The sequence below is a fragment of the Anopheles coustani genome, chromosome 2, assembly GCF_943734705.1.
Source record: "Anopheles coustani chromosome 2, idAnoCousDA_361_x.2, whole genome shotgun sequence".
NCBI lineage: Eukaryota > Metazoa > Arthropoda > Insecta > Diptera > Culicidae > Anopheles > Anopheles coustani.
The window spans coordinates 94793319-94816170 of record NC_071289.1 but is presented as its reverse complement, the minus strand read 5'-3'; the positions used below and the strand labels follow the sequence as shown (position 1 = coordinate 94816170).

Genomic DNA, 22852 nt, shown 5'->3' with positions numbered 1-22852 from the left:
CTACGAGTTACTACTCCATTCGGTTATGATGCTTATTTTTCACTAGAACTCAATTTAAGGCATTTTTTGAGAGATTGTAGCATATTTGAAATGAACTTGGACACTCTCAATAAAAATTCCATTTGACCTAGTAATTTTAATGTAATTTCAAGTTCGTAATGATTCAAGGCCTACTCAACTATTTATATTTTCATATTAAATGCTCTGTGTTTGGACCTCTAAATGATTTAAGGTGATTGTGATATCCTCATTCTATGAGTATATCTATTGGCAAGCTTATATGAATATGAAATTTGTTTACTATGCTTACTTTCATTCCTTTTACTCATATATTTAATAAAAAGATTTTTTTAATTGGTCTCATGTTGCTTGTTAATGAGATGGTGTTTAAACTTATGCCATATGTAAAAAATAAGTCAACTAGTTCATAATTCAGGTCAACTGCATTTCATTTGCGTAAACTTGTACAAGATATATCGTTAATAAACTTTTGCCAAATAATTTACATTGGCAGCGATTTTCAAAAAACAGACTTATAACGTTGTATTTACCAGTTTGTTAAATACCTTTTTAGCATTGTAAAGCGATTACAGTATACCAAAGCGATGTTTTTATTTTTCTTTTTATCAGATAGCATTTGTAACGTCTACCGCCTGTTTGGTGTAGTTTTAATGAGAGTGATAGAGAAACAACGTCAAATCTAAAATAAGAACCACTCATTGCCAACGTATCCTTCATTGTGATGATTACATTAGATTATGTTTTATGCTTAATTTATTTCTACGTGTTTGTCTGTACAATTTTATTTACACCAATCTCGCAGTTGTTGGTTAAAATCTTATTATGTGAGTTTGCGTTTAGTTTTAATGTTTGTATACGTCATAAGGTTTTCATCATACAAAATAGGAAAACAAAATTGTATAAAGTGTAAATGGTTAGGGTACAAAAATATAGGAGTTTCGACGGTTCTGATTCCCGAGTTATTTTAATACTATCTCTACTTTTTCTTATGAGCCAAAAAGTTTTCCAAATGCACTACTATGAACAACATTTTCTAAATCAATTGCTAACTTCGTTTTTGGAAAATAAACTTAACCAGATACCTGATGGAAACCGCTTATTGCGAATTTGACCTTCAGCTGCAATCTACAGCAAAGTGTAGTTAAGGCTATTAAATAGCATGCAAATGATGGTGTACTCGTTTTGTAATTTTCAAATTTGGTGATAATGTGGGTTAAGGTTGGGAATTTATCACAATTAATAAGTGGGGACTTCATGATTTCAGTGGTGTCTTATTTCTATAATACAGTTTTTGCAGATAAAAGAAGAAGTTGAGTTAGACTCATATTTGAATTGCTGGCCCAGATGCCGGTTTTCAAATTATGCCGGGCTAGCTTGAGACAATTTTCTAATTAATAAACTAAAATGTACCGTACACACTCCTTAAGAGTATGTGAGCTTACTAGCTAAGGTAATAAGGTGTCAACAATTTCAATCGATTGTGTTCGTGTGTCGGATTGAAGCGTGGGTTTGTTGGGCAGGTTGTAGTTTTGACAACCATATATTGCAGGTTCATAGGAAGTCAGAGAAGTCACGGTTATGGATATTTAATAAATATGAAAAATAAAAAGATAAAAAAATGGAACACATGCAAAGTCAACTGTGTTCACTTGCTATCATAAAAATAACGGGTTTTTAGGGTTAGGCGCATAATTCGGACGATCGTTAGAAATCGTTCTGTAAATATTTGCTAAACTCTAACCTACGTACTGTACTATTGTTGAATGACGATTTTTATTAAAATCATCAACAACAACAGTAGTCAATGGTACAATTGTCTTCATGAAGTAATTAAGCAAGAAATTAAATCAGGAATATATAATGTTGATATATATTAATGAAGGAAACACGGCGGAATTTCGACACACGCCCAACATTTTGACCGTCTTAACTTTTTATACGATATGATTGCTCTTTTCGATCGTTAGTTGCCCATTTTATTGACATCCTTTCTATTGAAAATATATTAACCTCCATATTCTTAAATATAGCAACTTCTAGTTTTAAGAAAAAATGCGATTTGCACTGGTAAAGCTACCCGTGAATGGTAATGATAATTTTGTATATATTTGTATAAAAGAGCAAGGATATTCCACGAGTGCTGGATTACCCTGTCAGCGCATTTTAAATCCCAACTGAGACCGGGACTGACTATTCACGTACGTAAAGGGTAAAAGTTCAGTAAGCCCTTAAAGAGCAGGCATGACCGGATGCGGTTGCCAAAGAAGAAGACGTAAAGATTATATCAATTAATAATTTCATCCTCTCTAACCTTGCTCCCACTTCCCGTCGCTGTTATTAAGCATAGCCACGTTTTTGACATCTAGAACATCTCTTTTTGGTAATCTTCTCATATCTACTTAAAGTAATCGTTTACTACTTTATTGTTTTAGTACAAAATTTACCTAATTTTATCCTTCGGTCCTCCTTTTTATACCAGCTGTTCTAGTAATTGTATCTACGTTATAACTTTGAAGCAACTCGATCCATCCTCGCACACTATATTATTGCGCTCGCGATTCATTGTCGTTGGTCATGTTTCATACTACCATATAGTTCTATCCTTGATTGCTATACGTTACTAGTTGCCTTTCCTACCTCTTTAATTTCATCTGTTTGCATCGACCTTATATGATTTTTTGGTACTGTACTGGGTTAGTAATCAGCTATCTTGAGGAGTTTGCGGGAGTACCACATATTCCACCGCTCAAACTACGAGATTTTAACTTATAGTTGCAATGAAATGTTACGAAATGTGTGAGTCTTTTAGGCTAATACTTTTGCTTAACAGGATGGATAGTTGGTTTGTTCTATATCCACTTGTTGCTGCGCACCGCTGAGCGGAGCCTGCGGCCCCACATTAGGTTGTATCATACAAACTAATACTTTTGCTTAACAGGATGGATAGTTGGTTTGTTCTATATCCACTTGTTGCTGCGCACCGCTGAGCGGAGCCTGCGGCCCCACATTAGGTTGTATCATACTATCGTTCCATGTAAATGCTGTGGTTGTGACGAAGATTCGTTTTGCATCTGAATGTTGGGTGTAGACGCGCTATTATTTGACTCGATGGCAGTACTTAGGCCGAGCGACGAACCACCAAGAGTAGACCCACCAATCGTCGAACCTGCTAGCCCCGAACCGCCGAGTGTCGAAGGATTAACTCCACCGCTTAAGCAAGGAACACCAATGATAGGAAGAGGTTCTTCCGGAGGAGTTACCTGAAGAATAAATAATAATTATAATTTGATACACATTCTATACGTTAACGACGCCTTACCTCCAAGCCAATACTGCCATTCAGAGCTATCTTTATCGGATTAGAATGGTTTGTTGCCTGCATGAGTGTAGCGAAGTGACTTATACCAATTTCCTCTAACGATGATTTTCGTCGTCCCGATGCTCCAATGTTCGGTAGTCCTTGCCTCAGTGAATTGGAGCGTCGTAGGAGAATGTCACTGTCAATCTATGAGAAAAAACGAAACGAAGCATCTCACATCATTTACAGCGGGACATCGGCTTTTCAGGTGCATACCCTCAAGGAATTACTCCTTCCTCGCATCTGTCCCAATGCATTAGGACTATCTGGAAGAGATAGAGAATTCGATTTTGTTGTGACCAGCGGAGGCGCCCGGGGCGTTACGTAACCTGACATCGGCTGCGGTCCTCCGATGGTGTTCAGACCGATGCCAGAGCCGCGACGTGAGCCGGCCGCCGCCGCTAGATTGATGTTGGAACAGAAAGATATGTTGGATTTGCGCCGTGAGTTGTGGCGCTCGAACGTTTTTTGCGCAGAGAATGGAGAAGGTCGTACAAGGTAGCTGAAAAAAGAAGCAACACGTGAAAACTCCTTTATAAACGATACTGCTATATGATTACTACTGTTTATACAATTATTACATGATATCCCCTTCTTCTAGCTTCAGATCACACGACGGATTGATAATGACATACGAGAGATGATTTCGCTTTTCGCTCACGTCGTCGTAATCGATGCTCGGTAAGTTTAATGATTCCATTCGACTGCGTACCAGATTAGCGATCTCAGCACGTTCGATTTGCTGTACGTGGTTATCTCGTGCTTCGTCGGCTATGTTAATCGAATACTGCAAAAAAGTATTAACACGAGCAGGAACAGATACAGACCCAGGAACGTAGATGGCGTTCCGCATATAATTTCAAATTTTGTTGCGGTTGAGAAAAAAAAAAGAAAAAAGAATAAACCCCATCTTAAAAAGGTGTTATGAAACTGTTGCTATAAAGTCGCGTTGTTTTTCTTCAGTGCGCCACAGTGTGCGAATAGAAGCGTTGTTGTGCTTCATAGAATGATGTAAACACAGTATAAAATTGAACGAAACAAAAGCCTCCACCAATATACATCAACAATTCGGGATAAAATTTGTAAACTCAAATAATGATAACGTAAAATGCGTAGTTAGTTAGGTTAACATATGAAGTAATATTTAATAAACGTTAGAAAGTATTTATGACATAGGAATGATGAAGGAATGCTGTACCATTAACCTACATATGCTACATTTTACAGTGGTTATGCATGTGATGTATGCAGTGGTGTACATATGGATTTTTTACATGGGATATGTGACGAAAATAAAATCTTCATTATCATATTTAAATTGAATCACGTAGAATTGATAGAATCAAATATATTTCATTGGTGTGAGGTGATTTTTTACACAGCAGAAAAACATATATGCTCTAATAGTGTTTGTGTTCCATACTAAAGATACTGAATAATAAAATAATGACGGTGCAACGTAGCTTGTAACATATATGACACTTGAAGTAAAACATGTGGTATTCCTTGCTCGCGGAATGTCATCTCTGCTTACGGAATTCCATCCGACATTTGCTTGGTATTTTCCATCGCTGTTAAATTCGATCATTCAGTCCAAGTGATTTAACCGATGAGCAAATAGTTTACACTACTCATGCTTTTTTATTTAAACTGTTACTGGAACTTCCAGCATACACATGTTTGAAAAGGGTGCATGATGGAACAACAAGAATAATATTCTAAACTTATTTTATAATCTCACCTAAAGAAGAACAATTGTTAATTGATTTTCAAGTTGATTGTAACTCGACAGTCGGAATTGTAGCGCGAAGGTACTTACCGTTTCGGTAGGTTGATTAATTTTCACAATGTATATGAAAATAACCAAATGATTGAGTTTGTTGCAATGAATCCAATAAGTGCAAATGCAATATCTAAACTACGATGTCATAAGATCTTTATGTCTTCCTTCTCATACTTTCGATCAAAGTTCAACTTTTGAGCGGATACGCTGGTCAAAAGCCAGTGCATGAGCGCTGAGGCACATACCCTCTACAGTAGACAGTCAAGGTTCAACTTTTATTGTAAAACGAAGTTCTTTTTGAGGATCTCAGACTTTTGAGCAGCCGTGTTCGAGAGCAAGATGCTCAGGAGGATTTTTGGCCCCGTATGTGAGGAGGGACAATGGAGGAGCCGTTATAACGACGAGCTCTAAGAGCTGTACGGTGACCTCTCTGTCGTACAGCGAATTAGACTTGCTAGGTTCCGGTGGGCTGGTCATGTCATTAGAATGGCACCGTACGACCGTAAAGTCCTTTTAGGCTGGCCCTAAGGACAAAGGAGGCGTGGTAGGCCTAAATTGAGGTGGAAGGATGGCGTAGAACAGGGGTCTCAAAACTTTTTTTAACGCGGGCCGCATTGGGTGGAATAACCGTAGCATTGGGCCACATTTACCCAAGGAGGAGAAGGTCGTAGTTTGGAGACCCCTGGCGTAGACGAAGCCGTCAATAAAGCCGGGATACGGAATTGGACCAGCGTGGCGAGCGACCGTGAGCGGTTTCGGATGGAGCTTCGTCAGGCCAAGACCGCTCAGCGGTTGTAGCGCCACATAAGTAAGTAAGACTTATGAGCGGATGCGCTGGTCAAAAACCAGTGCATGAGCGCTGAGGACAGACCTTCTAAAGTTGACAGTCTTTACAAGATAGTCGTTACACCATAGCAGAAGAAGAATCGTTCGTTATTTGGAAGACATTTTTATAACAATAACGCTTATTACATGTTCTTACTTATAGTGCAAGACTATATTGACCAATATTTGAAGACCGACAGAATAAAGAGCGATAGAACCGATAGAACAATATTAACCAAAAATGTGCAATAAATAAAAAATGAATAAAAAATTAGTTTGTGAACGGTGCGATCAATTAAACTACCACGTTCGAAGCAACCAGAGCATAAAAGTTGGAAGCGTTACAGATATATGAAAATAAAATGATTATTAAGACAAATATCCTTACGATAGTATTTTTGTAAATAACATTCAATGACGAAGGATACAAAATTTAACACTAACAACTGGTTAAAACTCCAATTTACGCAGCTAAAGGCTCTTTCATTAGGTATTATCTATCATTAGAGTTAAATACAAAAAAAAATGTGAGATATCGACGCGATTTTTTTGCTGCTAATGCCAGTATATGTAAAATATGGCATCATTGTAACAACCCTACAAGAAAAAGTGTATCGATATCACATGATATTGGTGGCAATTGACGTAACGATGCGTAAACGAATCATGCCTGATAATAGCTTACGCAAAACATCGATTGTTTCACGCGCTGTGTTGCACGTTGACCCATTTTGTTGTAACCAAGTGTTGTTCAGATGAATTGCAATCAATGCTGCGTTGTGAGAAGAAGCACGGAACGTACACGCCTCCGTCCAAATCTACATCAAACCTTGACAATTTAGAACTACTACCTGGACTTGTCTGAATTCTCGCAAACAAAAATTATATTCACATAACAATTCAATCGTTTGTAAACCTGCGAGAACTTAAAAACTACAAGATTATTATTAACTATCGATATAATTTATTTGTAGAAAAACAAGAAACAATTATCATTTTCAAATCAAGATAAACACGTCAAATACAGGAAATCCCACACAATGATAGCGTGGGGTATGAGCAGGCTCATTTCACCATCTCAGGCGTCATTCTTTTTTGCAATTCAATCAATTTGCCTTGCCTTAGTGACCTGTGTCATAACAACATAACAGTGTGTTTACACAAACAGAATAAAGCACTGCTTATAAGATCTGCCCAAAAATAAACCGTCAAGACCACATAATTACTATTAACACGCTCTATATTTAATAGGGTATCGTGTTGTTTTAAAGCATTGTGTAAGTTAAATTTTTTTTTTAGTTTGCCTTTGAAGTGTTTTATTTTGGAAAATTGTTGCAAAACTTGCACACGACAATTGAAAACGTGCTTTAGCGTAGTGAATTTAGTTCTAACAAAGAGTTTTTTTTAAACGGGGAACAGAGAGCTAAGAGACTGAGGTAGTGTGGAAAACGTAGGTGGTGTCCAGAAAGAGCATACATAAATGAGAGACAGTGATAAAGTAAAGAACTTACACTGGATCCTTTACGCGCGGTGCATCCACCCAGGCAAGACGATGATTTGCGAATCGTCGCTGGTGGTGGACGATAGGTTACACCTCGAAGGTTCGCTTCTGCAACGCCCTTGATCGGTACACCGCTGGCTGAGGTGCTGCTAGCGGTGGCGGTGGTTGTAACCACTTCTTCCTCATACTACATGTTTAGGTGATTTGTATTGATTTTTCAATCATTAAAACATGCGCGATTTTCAAAAGCGAGCAATAAATAGAATATGAACAGATTTCAAATCAGATGGAAAATTAGTTTAACTCGACAAGCTCATCAATACTAATTGAGAGTGATATAAAAACGTACAATGAACCATGATTTATAATATAAACATAAATGCACGCTACTTGAAGGCAGAAAGTGTAGGTAGTATAAAAGCGGATTTTTTTACAACATGTAATGCGCACATTAACATTTTTCATGGTCAACAATGTTGAGAGATGTACGAAAATCGCCGATAACTGAGTCATGATACCAACAACTCTAAATCTATTAAAGCAGTCCTTTTGAAATGGTCTTTCCAATATCATATAGTAAATGTTTATTGAAATTTAATTGACTGAAATGGTAATTTTCATAATTTACTAAGAAGCAATCACCAATCCTTTTACAAAACTCTATGAAACAAATTACCAAACGATTAACCCAATGATTACAATACAGTCAAAAAGAATGATATTATATCTTTTCAGGTAATGCGCATTCCATGTGGTTAACATGAACTCAGCTAATATAATACATTCTACCAGAAGCGTCAAAATTACTAAAGCATCTAAAAATATTACAAATATCATGGAAGGTTCCATGTGACAGTGCAAATGAATTCTAAGAAAATACTTTTTAGTATGATTTCAGTATGACGTTGCAGGATAAATATAACTAGCATCTGCATTGTAATGGAGGCCAATACGATAAACCGTGGTTTCATCACGCTTAGTTTACTAATCTCACTGTATGAAATCCTATGACTACATGATAAATTGAATACGCCTAAAAGTTTATTTATATCATTTCATTTGCTTCAGTTAGATCAATACTCTCTAACAGTTGCTGATTGTTAAAACAAAAAGATAGATAATTTGTTAGTAAAAAACTTTTAAAACATCGTTCAAAACTAGTGAAATCTAACTAATAAGTTTTTTTTGTAATTATATTAAATTTGAAAATGTTTAGTAATGCATAAAATGAACAATATTAGTATAAAAACTCACTGTGTGCGTGTGCGATCAAATAACTCGTCCAACATTGGTTTAAGACATATTTTACTCTTTGGTAGGTTTTTTACTTAGTGTTGTTTGATGAATTATAAAAATAACCTTAAATTCAGGTAAGCTTGTAAGACAAAGATGTATAGTAATTACACTAGATTGAATAAAGTTGAAGAAAAAAAGGGCCGTAATAGAGCAAACCTTGTCTAGAAAGTTAAGTGAAGCAAGGTGGAAGATTATAATGATGTTATGATTCGAAGAGAATAAAATTTCAACAAACAAAATGAAAGGCAAACTGTAATAGATACGAAAAATATTATATTGATTGAATTTTAATATCGAAGACTTATACCTCTTTGGGTACATCATATTTCCCAACACGATGTGTATTATCAAGATCAGTTAAAAGAGAGGACTGGTCAAAGCCATTTTTCCTCCGACATTGTTGTGACAGTTGGTTTAAAAAGTATTTACAGACATACTTGAGGTATGCGGAATATCTTCGTAAAAATCTCATACCGTTATGCAAAAAAGCGGCTGAAGTTCTATGTGTTTTGTAATTGTTTTATCACACTGGTCACCAATGGTGGCTTGGCAAAGTCACTAGACTGTCAATTTAGTGTATTGAGTAAGCTCATTTCACCAACGGCACACTCGTTTGACAGTACAGTGGCTTTAGCAATGCCACCATTGATTACCAGTGTGTTTAGGCTATAACATACGTTGGTCAAGTATGAATGTGAGTGAGTAAATTTTCTCGTTTGGCTGTTATAATTTAAATAAACTTGACAGGGAAAACGGGGTATTATTAACAGATTGAGAGATATAACAAAAACAGTACACAAAAAAACAGGACGGAAGATATAAATAGAAAAAAGTCGAAATCAACAATTTAATTTTAACAAAAAATCGTTTTTGAAGTAAGAAACTTTTTCGAAATGGTCAACTATTTGTTAATGTAAGCCAAGATGATAAACAAAAGACATAACTAAAAGTGAGATGAATTATTAATAAATTGCAAATGAGTGACAGCAACGATTTATATGATAAAAAAATGAGATGAGCAAAAGAGATTCTAAGACATCTTTTGTATGTAGTTTATTTTGGATTTTTTGTCAAGTTCGTTTATCTTGCTGGGCTTTAATGAATTGGACTCACCGATGGTCGCAACCGCACACAATGTTTAAAGGTCCCAAATGATCCAAACGGACGCCACTTTTCGGCGACAGGTGAATTACTCACATGTGATGCATCAGCGCTTGACGTATCCTGCGTTCGGTAGATACCAATAGGAATTTCACATGTCGTGGAACAGAGCTTTTGGTACAGCCGACCGTATGTTCGAATCCACATATCGTCTTTTGTAATCTTCATCTGCAATATTAAACAAGATGTAAATGTAGCGTAGAGCAAGATAGAATAAATAAACGTTAAATTATAGTTCAAATTGTGGAATAACAGTTGATGATTTTTTTTGTTGAATCCATAAAACTATATTATTGAAACTAATCAACTGGTTTGTAATAGTACACAGGGTTTGATAGTACACATCAAACCTATAGGTTTATGAAAAATTATTAAACTTTGATTATTTTACTTTACATGGTACGATGTCTATGCTATAATTTATTACAGGAGCTTTTTTCATGTTTGGTATGAGCTTTTGGCAGGATTTTTCTGACCTTACCGAGGTAAGAAAGCCGCTTCCCGGGGCCTGATCGATCCCAAGTAGTAGACGAACAAACGTAATGACATAATCTTTAACGAAAGCTTGATACAGCAATGTGTCCAGCATGGAAGCACTAAACACATTTCCAGCAGCGAACGGTAGACGGAACATATATGATATGTGCGAACCGCGTTCTTTCTCTCGCTGGGCGTCAGAGATTTGTTCACATGAAAAGATGGGAAGAGTCTCGTGAGTAGACTTCGCTCGCAAATTAGTTGAAACCAATACCTTCTCCATTTTGCTAAGATGCAAAGCGTATTTATCGTGTGCTCGGAATTGCATGAATCGCATATTTGAGCTTTGTGATAATTCGGTGATGCTTCTTATACTAGGAAAAAATCTGAAAATTAAAAAAAAGTTCACTGTCAGTTCTCGAAGACATTGTAAACAATTTGGCACAATTTCGTCCCCATCGCAGAAAAATGCTTACTTAAACATAGTCTGAACTGCAACGATTGTGTTGCAATCGGCTAATGTGTCTTCTTCTGCTGAATTAGACAGTTCTTTATTGACAACAACAACATTCTCTGCTAAAGTAATACCGGCTCTAAGAAGATCATCGAGACAGTCAATCGAGCCCAACATCCAGTAGACCTGAAGAAAAAATATAAAAATAATAAATTATGAATCAATATTTCAATCCATTTAGAAAGTATCTATCTGAGTAACTGATAATTACCAGAGGAAAATAGGAAATTGCATCTAAGAAAGCTATATCTGGCCTTCGCTCCAGCAGCAGAATGATAGGATTTAAGGATGTTTTTGATCTAAAGTGAGCCCTCAAAGGAATAATAAAGTTGTAGATTCCATTCGATGCATAGTCGGCAGCTAGAATTATGGTTTTGTTTTGCCACTGATACTCCTTGGCATTTCTGTAGCTACAGTGTTCGCAGACCTACAGTATCATAGAAAATAAATTGTTAATGCGATATCCAAGAGCAATTCATAAGTTTTACTAAGGTGGGTAAAAAGAGGTGGGAAAAGAGTTACTAACCTGAGCTAGTTGTAGACAGCAAAGAGGTTTCTTTTCTTTCAACAAAAAGCAAAGCGTAGGGCTAACGCCGATGAACGGTGAAACTGGTGGAAATCCTTTTACAATCCTAAAACAATATTCAAAAGTAGATCATTATAAATATATTGAATTCATTTTGATTAAATATGACAAATAGCAGATCGTATTATTGCGAATGTAATTTAACAATGCGTTTCAATTTGTTACTGATGGATTTAAATTTTCCAGTACATTACGTCCGACAATTACAATCATCATACTGAATTTCATTGTTTGGTTACAAAATAGCAAAGGTCATTTTGAAATACAACGCCAGAAACACGTTTGAATTAAAAATAATTGTCACACATGAAATTTGACTAACAATAGCGATAGTTTACTACTTTTAACAGAAGATTTCTATTCTTTTTTAAAATTAGTATTCTTCAAAATCCTATTAAAGAACTCTTTTCGTTAGTATTTTGTTCTCTCAAGCTTATCACTGATCTAATTTTCAATATAAACTGTTGCATGCTTCAATACTACTTTATATTGCTGATTACAACAGAACGTACTAATAACGCTAGATTGGAAAAATACGACATTTGAGTGAAAATTTAGGATTGCTATCTTAAACATCGCCAATAACGTTTGCTTCACTTTACCTATGTTGCACTCCTTCATATCATTTAAATATAATGAAGTTTTTATGATTTAATTATATCAGCCAGCATAGAACCGCAAGTTGATCGTGCAAAAATGATCCAAAGGAGTGTTGTTAAAGTGGAACCAAAAAAGGAAAAGAAAACTTGGAAAAGTGTTGGAGTTAATAAGGATGCTGTAGCAATAATCGTAGTCATATATTTGTGAATGCAAAATAACATTTAATGCAAAATGTAAAATCTTCTACAGAAGCAGAACAGTGAAAAAATAAGAAAGGCACTATGAGTGACTATATATAAATATATTCGATATATCAACATACATTTATATAATTAAGAAAAATATGCTATATGTTAGAAAATAATAATTTTTAACAATATTAGCCAAAAATGAAAGCAAAATCATAAATTACTGCCCTCGTCTTATGGTGGCTTATACCAAATAACCATTAGAAGTGGAAGAGGAAAAACACTTACCGGGAACAATCAGTATGCCATGCAGGGGGTGTGTGAGTAGAATCTTTGGTATTGGAGGTTGTACTACAACATTGTGATTCGTCGGATGAACTCAGGACGAACGAAACCGTTTGCAAGAGTGAGAGATCTACACTTCCGGTACTAGGGATTAATTTTTGTTGTGGGGTTCGAAAGGCGAAAGTGTACAAAAATAGTGTGAAGATGTATGATTATATAAAAAGGATTCAACAGGGATTGTTGTGATATTGATTTGATGAAAGATCATGGTTATTTACGATATTAACAATTAGTTTTGTGCATTTTACAAAAATAAGGGTGTTAGAAAAAATGGTTTGGGGAAAGGTAGAAGTCTCGATATTATTCGACGAAGTTGAGTTTCATTCGTGCAGAAGACGTGCAGATTTGCGAGAATAGAAAAGAAGTAGAAGGAAAGATCAGGCAATAATACGAATTTGTAAGAAATCTGATAAATCAAAAAATTTAAGAAGTACTTCAAGAAACTCATGGTTGTGTGTAGAAAATACTAGAAATATAATCTATTTATAAATATTTTACATTGAATTAAATATTCGTTAAAAAGGTTGTGTAAAAAGCCACATAAACACATCTATCTGAGAAGTGATGGTTTATCGTTATCATATGTTCGACTTTTCTTCCCCGCAACTCATACTTCCTGCATAGCAATTCCGAAAGAGGTTCTTATTCGCACAACTTTTGATCCCTATTCCATCATTTTCAACAGCCCTTAAATGAATGCGTTCAACTATTAGTCTGGTGTAGTATTGTTTGCAACAACATTTGAAATAGCAAGCAAGCATACTGCTTCTCTTATTTTCACACATATATTTATATAAAATAAATTTGTATTTATAAAAATTATGTAAATATATACATTTAACACAACTTTGACATATGTTGGAGTATATTTTGGTAGTTGGTTTCCCTTAACTGGTGCAATTTTGTAATTGCTAAATTCTCACTGTATTTCATTACAAGTACAATTATTTTTCACATATTTGCGTCCTTGGCTAGTCTGGAACGCGGTTTCTGACGAGTAAATCTGACGTTAAAAATAAATGGCAACTGGGTTGATAAGTATTTCAAGGTACATTTATGATAGCGACTTACATACGATCTGAAATACTTACGCAATCTTTTCTGACGGTGAGCGCCAAGGAACATCATCGTCGATTTCATCGTCGCTCTCGTTGTCTTCACCATCGATGCCATCCTCTCCAGAAATACTAAACGACGATGAGGTGAACATGTCCGGAACCGGAAGAATCGATGGTCGCCGACTTCCTATGTATAGATAAATAAAAGAAAACGAAGGTAAGCTGCAGATTATTTAATGATATTAGGACAAGGGGCTACCTCTACGTTGATTTAAAATGTCTGGACTTAGAAGGTTCGGATTGTTACTGCTCGGGATTTCGAGATGATTTGCAGAAGAGATGGCAGGAGGTCCAAGTGTTGATTGTGTAGTGGTTGTAGAGTTGTTAACTGTTGCGGCCGCGTGAGAAGAAGAAACATCCTTGTAGCTTGATTTTGCATCTGCTATTGGGATTGAATTGCTCAGTAGTGCTGGGTTTGTGGCACTGTTTGCGATACTTTCACTGTATGTTGTTGCTGCAATGAGAGTGAGATATACTAGGGTTTAAACATTGTGTGACTAATTTTATCTTATGCAAATTTAATCCCATACTTATTTGTACTTATAACCATATCTTAAATACTCAATAATTAACATAATGGTAGACAGTTTGAGTAAGCTTCTTACAGCAAAGATGAACAGAAGACCAAGAACATGCATGCAATGGAATTATTTTTAAGAGAGATACAAAGAAAGTTTCATTCATCTCTTGCTCACAAGTCTATGTACCCTGGATCATCAAATATATAAAATGAGTTAATGACATGGACATTCTAAACAATGATTCTCAATGAATGAATGAGTGATGCCACTGGTAACTTTTTTCCCGATTCTCATGTAGATGGCCAGTCTTCTCGTAAAGGGATACGTCTGATTTCGGTAGAATCTAAATTTACGCACCCATGGGGGTTTCCCAATACTCATTGGTCGAGTTTGTTGCCGGCGTATTCGCACAACTTTACCTATTAGAACATTTTATTTTCAAATTTGAAGACTTAAACACAGAAACCAGTTTTATTTTAGGTGTACCATTAGATCCAACAATAAAACATTTGACGTATTTTGTCTTGCCCACCCATTACTGCTAATTTCGCTTCAATTCAACTCACATTCACTAAAACGTCATCAAATATAATCAAATATGGCAGTATCCTATTAATAAAACGCAGTACAACAGCAAAACATTTGCTGTTTTGATGGATATGTCTGTTGTGGAGAACAAGACAACTTTTTTATATGGCGAATTGTTTTATATGGATAATAAGAAACCACCTATGGTGATAAAAGTAGGTTGGGTTTTGCGATTATTCGTTCATTTTCATGTTTGAATTTCCATATTTGGAGGTGTTTTTATCTACGTTCTGGTATGAATGAATGTAACAGAAAAGTTAAGCAATAGATAGAAAATTAAATAACTCATACCAATGATGAGTCATTGAATCAATAAGTTGTACTTAATAGATAAGTCTCAAAAGGATACAGATAGCTAGGTGATAAAAGGTAAAAGATCAAGCCATGTAAGTTTATCTTGTGAGATAAACCGATGAGGTGAGATACAAGCCGGCCTCGGTTTTTAATAACCGAATGGTACTTTGACAGCGATGAAACCCGGGGCTAGCGCCCAAAAATTCATATCAAATTTCCATAATTTCTATGTTTATAATACCTACTGAACTCTTAACAGACACAGAACAAACGTTACCTAGGTACATTCATCTCATCCGAACTTTTAACGGTAGATTTGATGGTGTTCTTCGAACACAAACGAAGTTTGTGTGTTTTTCCATCAAATCAATGGCCACGAATCGTTTTATACTTCGTTTTAATTTCTTGGTTTCCATGCCGTGTAGCTTTACAATAATACATTCAATGATTCAATTAAAAAACATTTCTTATTGAGCAAAGCAGTCTGAAGCGGGAAACTTGCACCAAGTCGTTTATAAGTTCATGTTCGAATCTTCTGCCATACAAACTGCATTATATCGTATGAGTAAATAACAAAGTATGCTACTATAACGATTTGTCAAACGACGTAAACCGAGGTCGACGAAAACCAGGGTCAACCTGTAATTATAAACCGAAACGGATATAATGTGCAAATCAATCACTACGTTGAATTTAAAGTAACCACTTGTACGAATGGAAAAAATATTGATCAATAATCGCTGTTTCGATTATTGACATGTCACTATCCTAATAATTGAGGGAAAGGGTAATTTAGACTTTTTAACATTGCACGCAAGTTTTTGAGTAAGGGTGAAAGGTACACTAAACTATCCACAACGATTATGCTGTTTCCTGTGTGGATTCATCTTTTGGAAATCCATTGGTTGAAAAAAGAAGCATTTGAACAGTATGAAAGATCGCTTTTCAATTGCTATTCGGTTATAATAGTGAGTGATGGGGTCCGCGACAGCCGAGCGCCGGTTAGAAAAATCGGTCCATGAGCGCCGGGGCTCACCACCTCGACGGCGTGGATTCGAATCCCAACCGAGACCGGACCCTCCCCTGTACGAGAGGACTGACTATCCACGTACATCAGGGAAACAAGTCTCGTAAGCCCTTAACGGGCAGGCATGACCAAGAGGTCGTTACGCCAAGAAGAAGAAGAAGAAGAAGACAATGGAATATACTTGACGGTTAGTTCAAAGCAAATTTCTCTCAGAGTCATGCACACATAAAGTATGTAAAATAGAGCCAGAAGAATAAGGCAACACAGTAAGTATTAGTTAGAAAATATGGAAAGGAACCTGGTATAATAACGTTACGAAAACGAGGACGATCTATAAAGTACAAGCTGGCAGACAAAAAATTCAGCAGCATGGATGAAAATAATCAATCCAAAAGGGGTTGATGGCTAGTATAAGGTAGCTAGGAAATGGCTAGATTAGATTTGAGAGCGGATCGAAAAGTTTTGGAGATCACTCACGCACGGCCAGTGTCGTGAAGTCATTACTGTCGATTGCTGGTTTACTACAACCCCGTGGTGAGTCCGGACTATCTGAGTTGACCGAATTAAGACTGGGACTATGAGGCACACGTACGCAGACCGAAGGCACTGGGGCCATGAGAGGAACACTTCCACCACCGCCATTGGTGTTGTTGTTGATGTTGTGATTGTTGTTAGTGATGTCGTTGTTGTTGTTTGAGGAGACTGATAGGTACAATTAAAAAAAGAATTAAGAGGTTGTATGAAGTGCAGTATGTCAATTTCATTCATGACAACACCATTTTTGTTTCAATGCATTGAATGGATGAGTTTATTTTAAATACATGCTACATATTCGAAAACTGTTTTATTTCCCAATGGTATAAGGTTCATTGTAATCAAAATGTAAAGTAGGAATTATAAAACACAATGTAGGCTTTTACTGTTAAATGAATTATTATAAAAATGGTGATGAATACCGTCCAAAACAATTTCTCCTCTCGTGGTTAAAAGTGTTGAAGTTTAGCTACTATAAAATGGTCTAGTGCCTGTAGTGTTAACCAGTTGATGTGTTTCAATGTAGCTAGTAATATACACTAAGGAACACAAACTTTATTAAGCGTGTAAAAAATTAAACCTATCAAACTACATTAATCCAGTCCGTAGCGAACACTAAGACACTGAAGCTTGTCTTTTACACGCATCATTCAGCAACTCAAAAAACAGAAAATAACACCACGTATAATAAATTGAATATGAAATAAAATCAAATCATTCGTGATACCATGAAATTAATTACTCTTACCACACAGAATGGCCTTCCTATTATTGAATTCAAAAAAGCTACACAATTTTGATTTATTGCCATAAAAAACATAAGTGGTATTGTTCGAGGATAACTATATTTGAAATCGATGGAAAATTTGTGAAAAGTGTAGATATAATATTTTTTGGTGTTCCACGTACCTTCTTTAGGTGGTTGATCCGGGCTTTGATTGTGGTTTTGGTTAACTACAAAAGCAGAGTTCTCTTCCTTGGTTATGCTCATATAGTAGCAAGTGTCATCCTTCTTCATGATATGCCTTGGGCCGGGATTTAACAGGATCGTATCTTCGTAGAATTCAGGAAGTTCAGCAGGACGTACTCCAACCAAAGCTACTCCATACCTGGCATTAATTTGAATAATAATGGTGAGAGATCTTGAACTTTTGGATCATGATTGCAATAGACTCAATAAAAACTCTTAGTATTAAAAACAACTTACTTGCGATGGGAATGAAAGCTAGCGTAAGTGAAACTTTTGCCTTCGTACTCCCCAAAGAACCTGCTATCCCCGAGCACGATATGATAAATTTCGTTCCCCGAGCACTTGCCATATAGCCGGTGCCACTCCTCCGCGGATTGTTGTCCTTCCCTGAGAGTATAGCATATGAAACAAGATAAATTGTGTTAAAATCCTTCACTCGCAAACCAGCTTATTTTAGTCTATCGAATAAAAAAGAGTCGGTGCTTGCGATTTCATGTATACTAGTATATCAGGTCAAGCAAAATGTTTAATTTTCTTATACTTTGAAATTTTTTGCTACATTTACTTTCACAGTCGAAGTTAGTACAAAACATAGTACTATTAATTGGGCAATGTGTAAAAAAATACTATATAAACTATTGCCACCAGTGAGCTCACCCAAAAAAAATATTAAAGAATACATCGTTCAACAACAAAAGTTGGTTTATTAGTCATCTGTCTGTAATGCACTTCTGAGAAAAATTATGCATCTATCAGTACTGTTTTGTACCATTACACTGAAAAGCCTAATCAACTACTCATACACCATAGTTTGAAACGGTAACGCCCAGATCAAGCAGACTGCGCTGTACCTAACAAAATAACATATACGCCCAAATGTTTTAGTTGCTGTTAAAATTGCAAGGGCAACTTTTAAAAGTGTGCTCCAGTGCATGCACCTGCTCTAGTAACACTTACTGTCCTCGTGATGTATGTAGCAGAAGTGTAACAAGTGTACTCGCTCCGGGGCATGTACAATTGTTAGCCAGAAGTGCATATTTGAATTCGTCCTCGCAGACAACGTGTTCAGCAAATTTTACATGCAATTTGTTTTCAGGCCTGGAAAAAATGAAGTGAATTTAAAAACCATATCATTGGCATTTATTGGATAACCTTACCGGAAAATTTGTACATACTGCGGAATATTGGGTGCAAAGTCTTTTACTGCCCATGACCGAAGAATTGCGTGCTCGTCAGCAGCTGTCTTATCGGCATAGCTACGGGCCGCCAGAATAAAGCATGCCTCTGCTTCAGCCATACGGGCCCGGGCTAGGTCACCATCTTTGAGACATGAGCCCTACGTAAAATTCATATAGAAGAATAAGTTTGCTTGACTAAAAGAGTGCTATAAACTAAAGAAGAAATAATTGTAATAAAATAAATAATAAATAAAAAGAAAACGATTCCTAACAAGTGATGTAATATAATAAAAATATAGCTATTAAAAATTATTCCACTCATGGTGGATGATTTGCAACATATTTTTATAGGATATCGTGAGCATAACGTAATGTTTTGATAACAAAATAACAAGATAACTAGTACCAATTTCCCTCTCGCTCTATATTGTGAATAATTCTTAAGTGAATAAGTAAAGCCAACCTCATCTGACATCCATTTCAAAATTATAATCGTTAAATCGGCTAGTAATGCTGCATTTCCTTTTATACCTGTATGTAGATGACGCGTTGAGCCCAGATTGGTACCTGAAGGATCATTCTCATAGTTGTGTCGAGCTCCATTGGACTGAGTAAAACGACGTAATAATCCTGTAAGAGCGGATGTGCATAAAACTCGTTCAAGAAATCCATGATAGTGTCGGCGTGAAGCGTTGTCGAACAAACCACAACGTGCTTTTCGCTTTGCGCTCTATGGGATGAGTAGCTACCGCCCAACTTTTGTCGTTCCATCCAAGTGAAAGCCAACTGCTCAAACTGTACCAGAGAAGTAGTAAGGTTGACGCAAAACAAAATCAATCATATGGTAAATATTTGTTGGACGAAACTTGTTTTAAAATATATGCGCCCAAAAGGCAATATTTTAATACGTATATTTATCAATGAATTATGACCCATTGAACATGACATAAATCAGCCACACCCTGGGACATTCTTAAAAACACAACTTTACACTAACCTGCGTCGGAAGTACGATTAATGCCACGCATATCATGATGACCATGAAGAGCTGAGAAGGCCATATGTCGGGTACAAAATCACCATAGCCTACAGTAGAAAAAGTTACTACCACATAATAGGTACTCTGGAACAAATTTAGATGGCGATGTCCTGCCCGTTGAAAATGCTGTATACCACAAACGCTGTGAAGACAAGATAGTCACGTAAAAGTAATCTGACAATTTAATGGCTAAAAATTCAAGAACTTAATATTTTTATTCTACTGATATTAAATGTGAGATGATCATATTTGGCTTAATCTAGTTTAAGCATGGTTTACGCTATCTTAGCAGAGGTAAATTGTTAATTAATCTTAATTAATCTTATTCAGAAGTAAAAATTTGTATATGGATTCCTCTAGTTGAATCATAACCGGTTACAAGACAACTTTTTCCAACTTACCTCGTAAACACTAAACAAAGAAGTGTTGCTGAAAGTATCGTGAGTTGTTGCGACAATGCCGATTGCGACTTTTGCATTGCGCGATGCAGATCATTCTGGGAAGTACAAAAAAGCTCTTATAATTATATATCCAAAATATTTCTTGTTGTCAAGACATAAGAAGAGTTAAGTTTATGTCCGCAAGCGTCGGGTTAATCTAGTTTCGGCATACTTTCATATCTGTTCCATCCAATGTATTATTATGAACACATTCTATGGCAAATACCTCTGTTGACAAATAAATCTGAATCCTTTTGATTTTTTACTGAGGAACGCAATAACGAGCAGGGAGCGACAGCACAGCAAGAATGAATCTTTAAATGTGGTACCATATGATTTAAATATATGCCATAGGATTTTAAAGTTTCACCAAAGGCAAGAGAGTCAAATGTACTCTAATTATGCATTTCAGTGGCAGTTTGCAGAATGCAGATTTAAGGCACAGTATTTAAAGACAAATTGTTATGTTTGGTATTTGATCAGGCTGAGAAGGAATATCCTGAATAAATTCAATAATACAGATGTTTCGTAATAATAGTGTGATATACAGGATTAGTTGTTTAACGATTTTTTTAGCGGAGTCAATTTAAATTTTCAAAACAATTACTTTGATGAACAATTACATTATTCTAGTAACAGTGATAGAAACATGACATCGTTTGATAAGCAATTATCCTTACTAATAGTTATAAAATTATACTTATTATAATAGTTATTAGTTAAAGTTATACTAATAATTATTACCCCACCCCTTTAAGGAAAACATTGTTAAATGCAGTCAATTTGATAAGATGAAAATATATTTATGGATTCTAGTGAAGCAAGTTTTTCGCTAGAGTACAAGTTTGATTGATTATTTATATTCGATGCTTAATGTACTGTGAGGAAACCAGTATAAAGAAAACTTCTCGGGAAATACTTTAACCAAAATTACGATTTCCAGTGATAGTATAAATATACTCACAAACATATTTTCGAGTGAACGTTTCGCTAACCAGCAGTTGAGAAAGACTGGAATAAACAAATTCCTGAACGGGGGCCATAAAATCTATTATGCAGCAAAGGGCACAATTCAATTTTGGAGGGTAAAAGAGATAAGAAAAACAAAGATTACATTAGTTATTGGTTTTAAATTGAAACATGATATGTAAATTCGGATATGAAATATCATTATCTTTCGTTGTATGTTCAATAAAAAAATATTATACAGAAAGCAATTAATTACAATACAAAATTTGGTGGTAAGTTCGTGTATCATAAAATGTGTGCACGATTTTTGAATAAGTATAATATAGAGCTTTTGATAACAAAAGGATATAAAATGTTAATCTTACCGTAACCGCAAATGGTATCGTTGTGACAAGTTCTAGAATAAAATGAAATGATAAAATTTGCTGCCATATATTGCCCTGAAAAAAAGATAAAGCATAAAATTACACTCCATGAAAAGGAACCAATCGACCAATTATGTGAAGGAACAACATTTGATGTAAGTCGTTTAAGCAATCTTATACACCTTCCATTTAATAAATACATTTTTCACTTTTTTTGCAGTTTCTCGACTATTTTTGGCAATGTCTTGATATGCGAGCAATGATACCATGTTCCAGGCCATGTCACAAAAAAATGCCTTAGCGCACATTTAAAAAATTGCAAGATGTACTGATTGGCTATTATAACAAAGGCTTGAAAATTAGAAAAAAGCGTGATGATTAGATTGACCGTCGTAGCAAATTCTTTTTATATTTTTTTATGCAGAGAATACTGAAATACTATATTACAGGAGATATTACAATCAAAACCAATGAAATTTGAAATGAAATTTCATCCGATAACGGGATGATAAGTGTCAATGCTTCAAGATATGACAATTCAGCTAGGTTCTTCACTTATGACTTATGAGTATATAACTACAAAATGCAATTGTTTCGTATCAGTTTTATCTAATGTAAACGATTGTTAAACACATTCACCTTATATCCTAGGTACGCCATCAGCAGTGCTTCGGTAAGCGATATCAGTGCCAACACTAACTGTACTGCCCACAACTCAGTTGGTCGATTCACCCATAAGATGGCATCCCAATTGATGATGGGATCCTCCTGAAATGCTTCCTCGGTTCGCGTCGCTGACCATATAAATTCTGTCTTATTACCGACCTTACAGCCGTAGCTGAAAAAAATAAGAAAAATTAATTGTTTAAGATGTTTATTGCAATTACGATTAAAGGTCTATGCAAAACTTACCAAGTTGCGAACGTTGGATTGAGATCCGTAACTACCCGGAATATATATAGGACACAGGTCAGCAATTTAAAGAATAAATTAGCAATACGAATTCTTAAACCTGCCAGAGCATGAAGAGAAAAAGTAAATAAATATTAAAAGAGTAAACGTGCTGTTTACATTAATTTTGTTCTGGAACAACTGAAAAGCAAAACAAACCCTACATTGGTGTAATGCAGCGTAGAATGATTGCTTTTACTATC

The 22852-nt window shown here is 35.6% G+C and overlaps 1 protein-coding gene across 2 annotated transcripts; it reads right to left on the bottom strand.

The window, feature by feature from the left end:
* LOC131267504 (potassium channel subfamily T member 2) lies at positions 1-22427 on the bottom strand. 2 transcript variants are annotated; one of them, XM_058270397.1, is made up of 24 exons: positions 22338-22427; positions 21699-21773; positions 21329-21412; positions 20326-20420; positions 19883-20066; positions 19591-19680; positions 19417-19515; positions 18865-19043; positions 18665-18805; positions 17945-18094; positions 17647-17846; positions 13973-14227; positions 13747-13900; positions 12599-12739; positions 11463-11568; positions 11148-11363; positions 10899-11062; positions 10697-10808; positions 10427-10612; positions 9982-10113; positions 3961-4166; positions 3596-3881; positions 3341-3526; positions 1-3281 (listed from the first exon to the last, which is right to left on the bottom strand). In XM_058270397.1, exons 1-24 carry the CDS (start codon positions 22356-22358, stop codon positions 3039-3041), a joined length of 3705 nt encoding a protein of 1234 aa, XP_058126380.1. In that variant the 5' UTR covers positions 22359-22427; the 3' UTR covers positions 1-3038. The 2 variants fall into 2 exon arrangements, with proteins under 2 accessions (XP_058126380.1, XP_058126381.1); XM_058270398.1 differs by lacking the exons at positions 19883-20066; positions 20326-20420; positions 21329-21412; positions 21699-21773; positions 22338-22427 and having other exon boundaries at positions 19635-19677.
* Between the last annotated feature and the right edge of the window lie 425 nt (positions 22428-22852).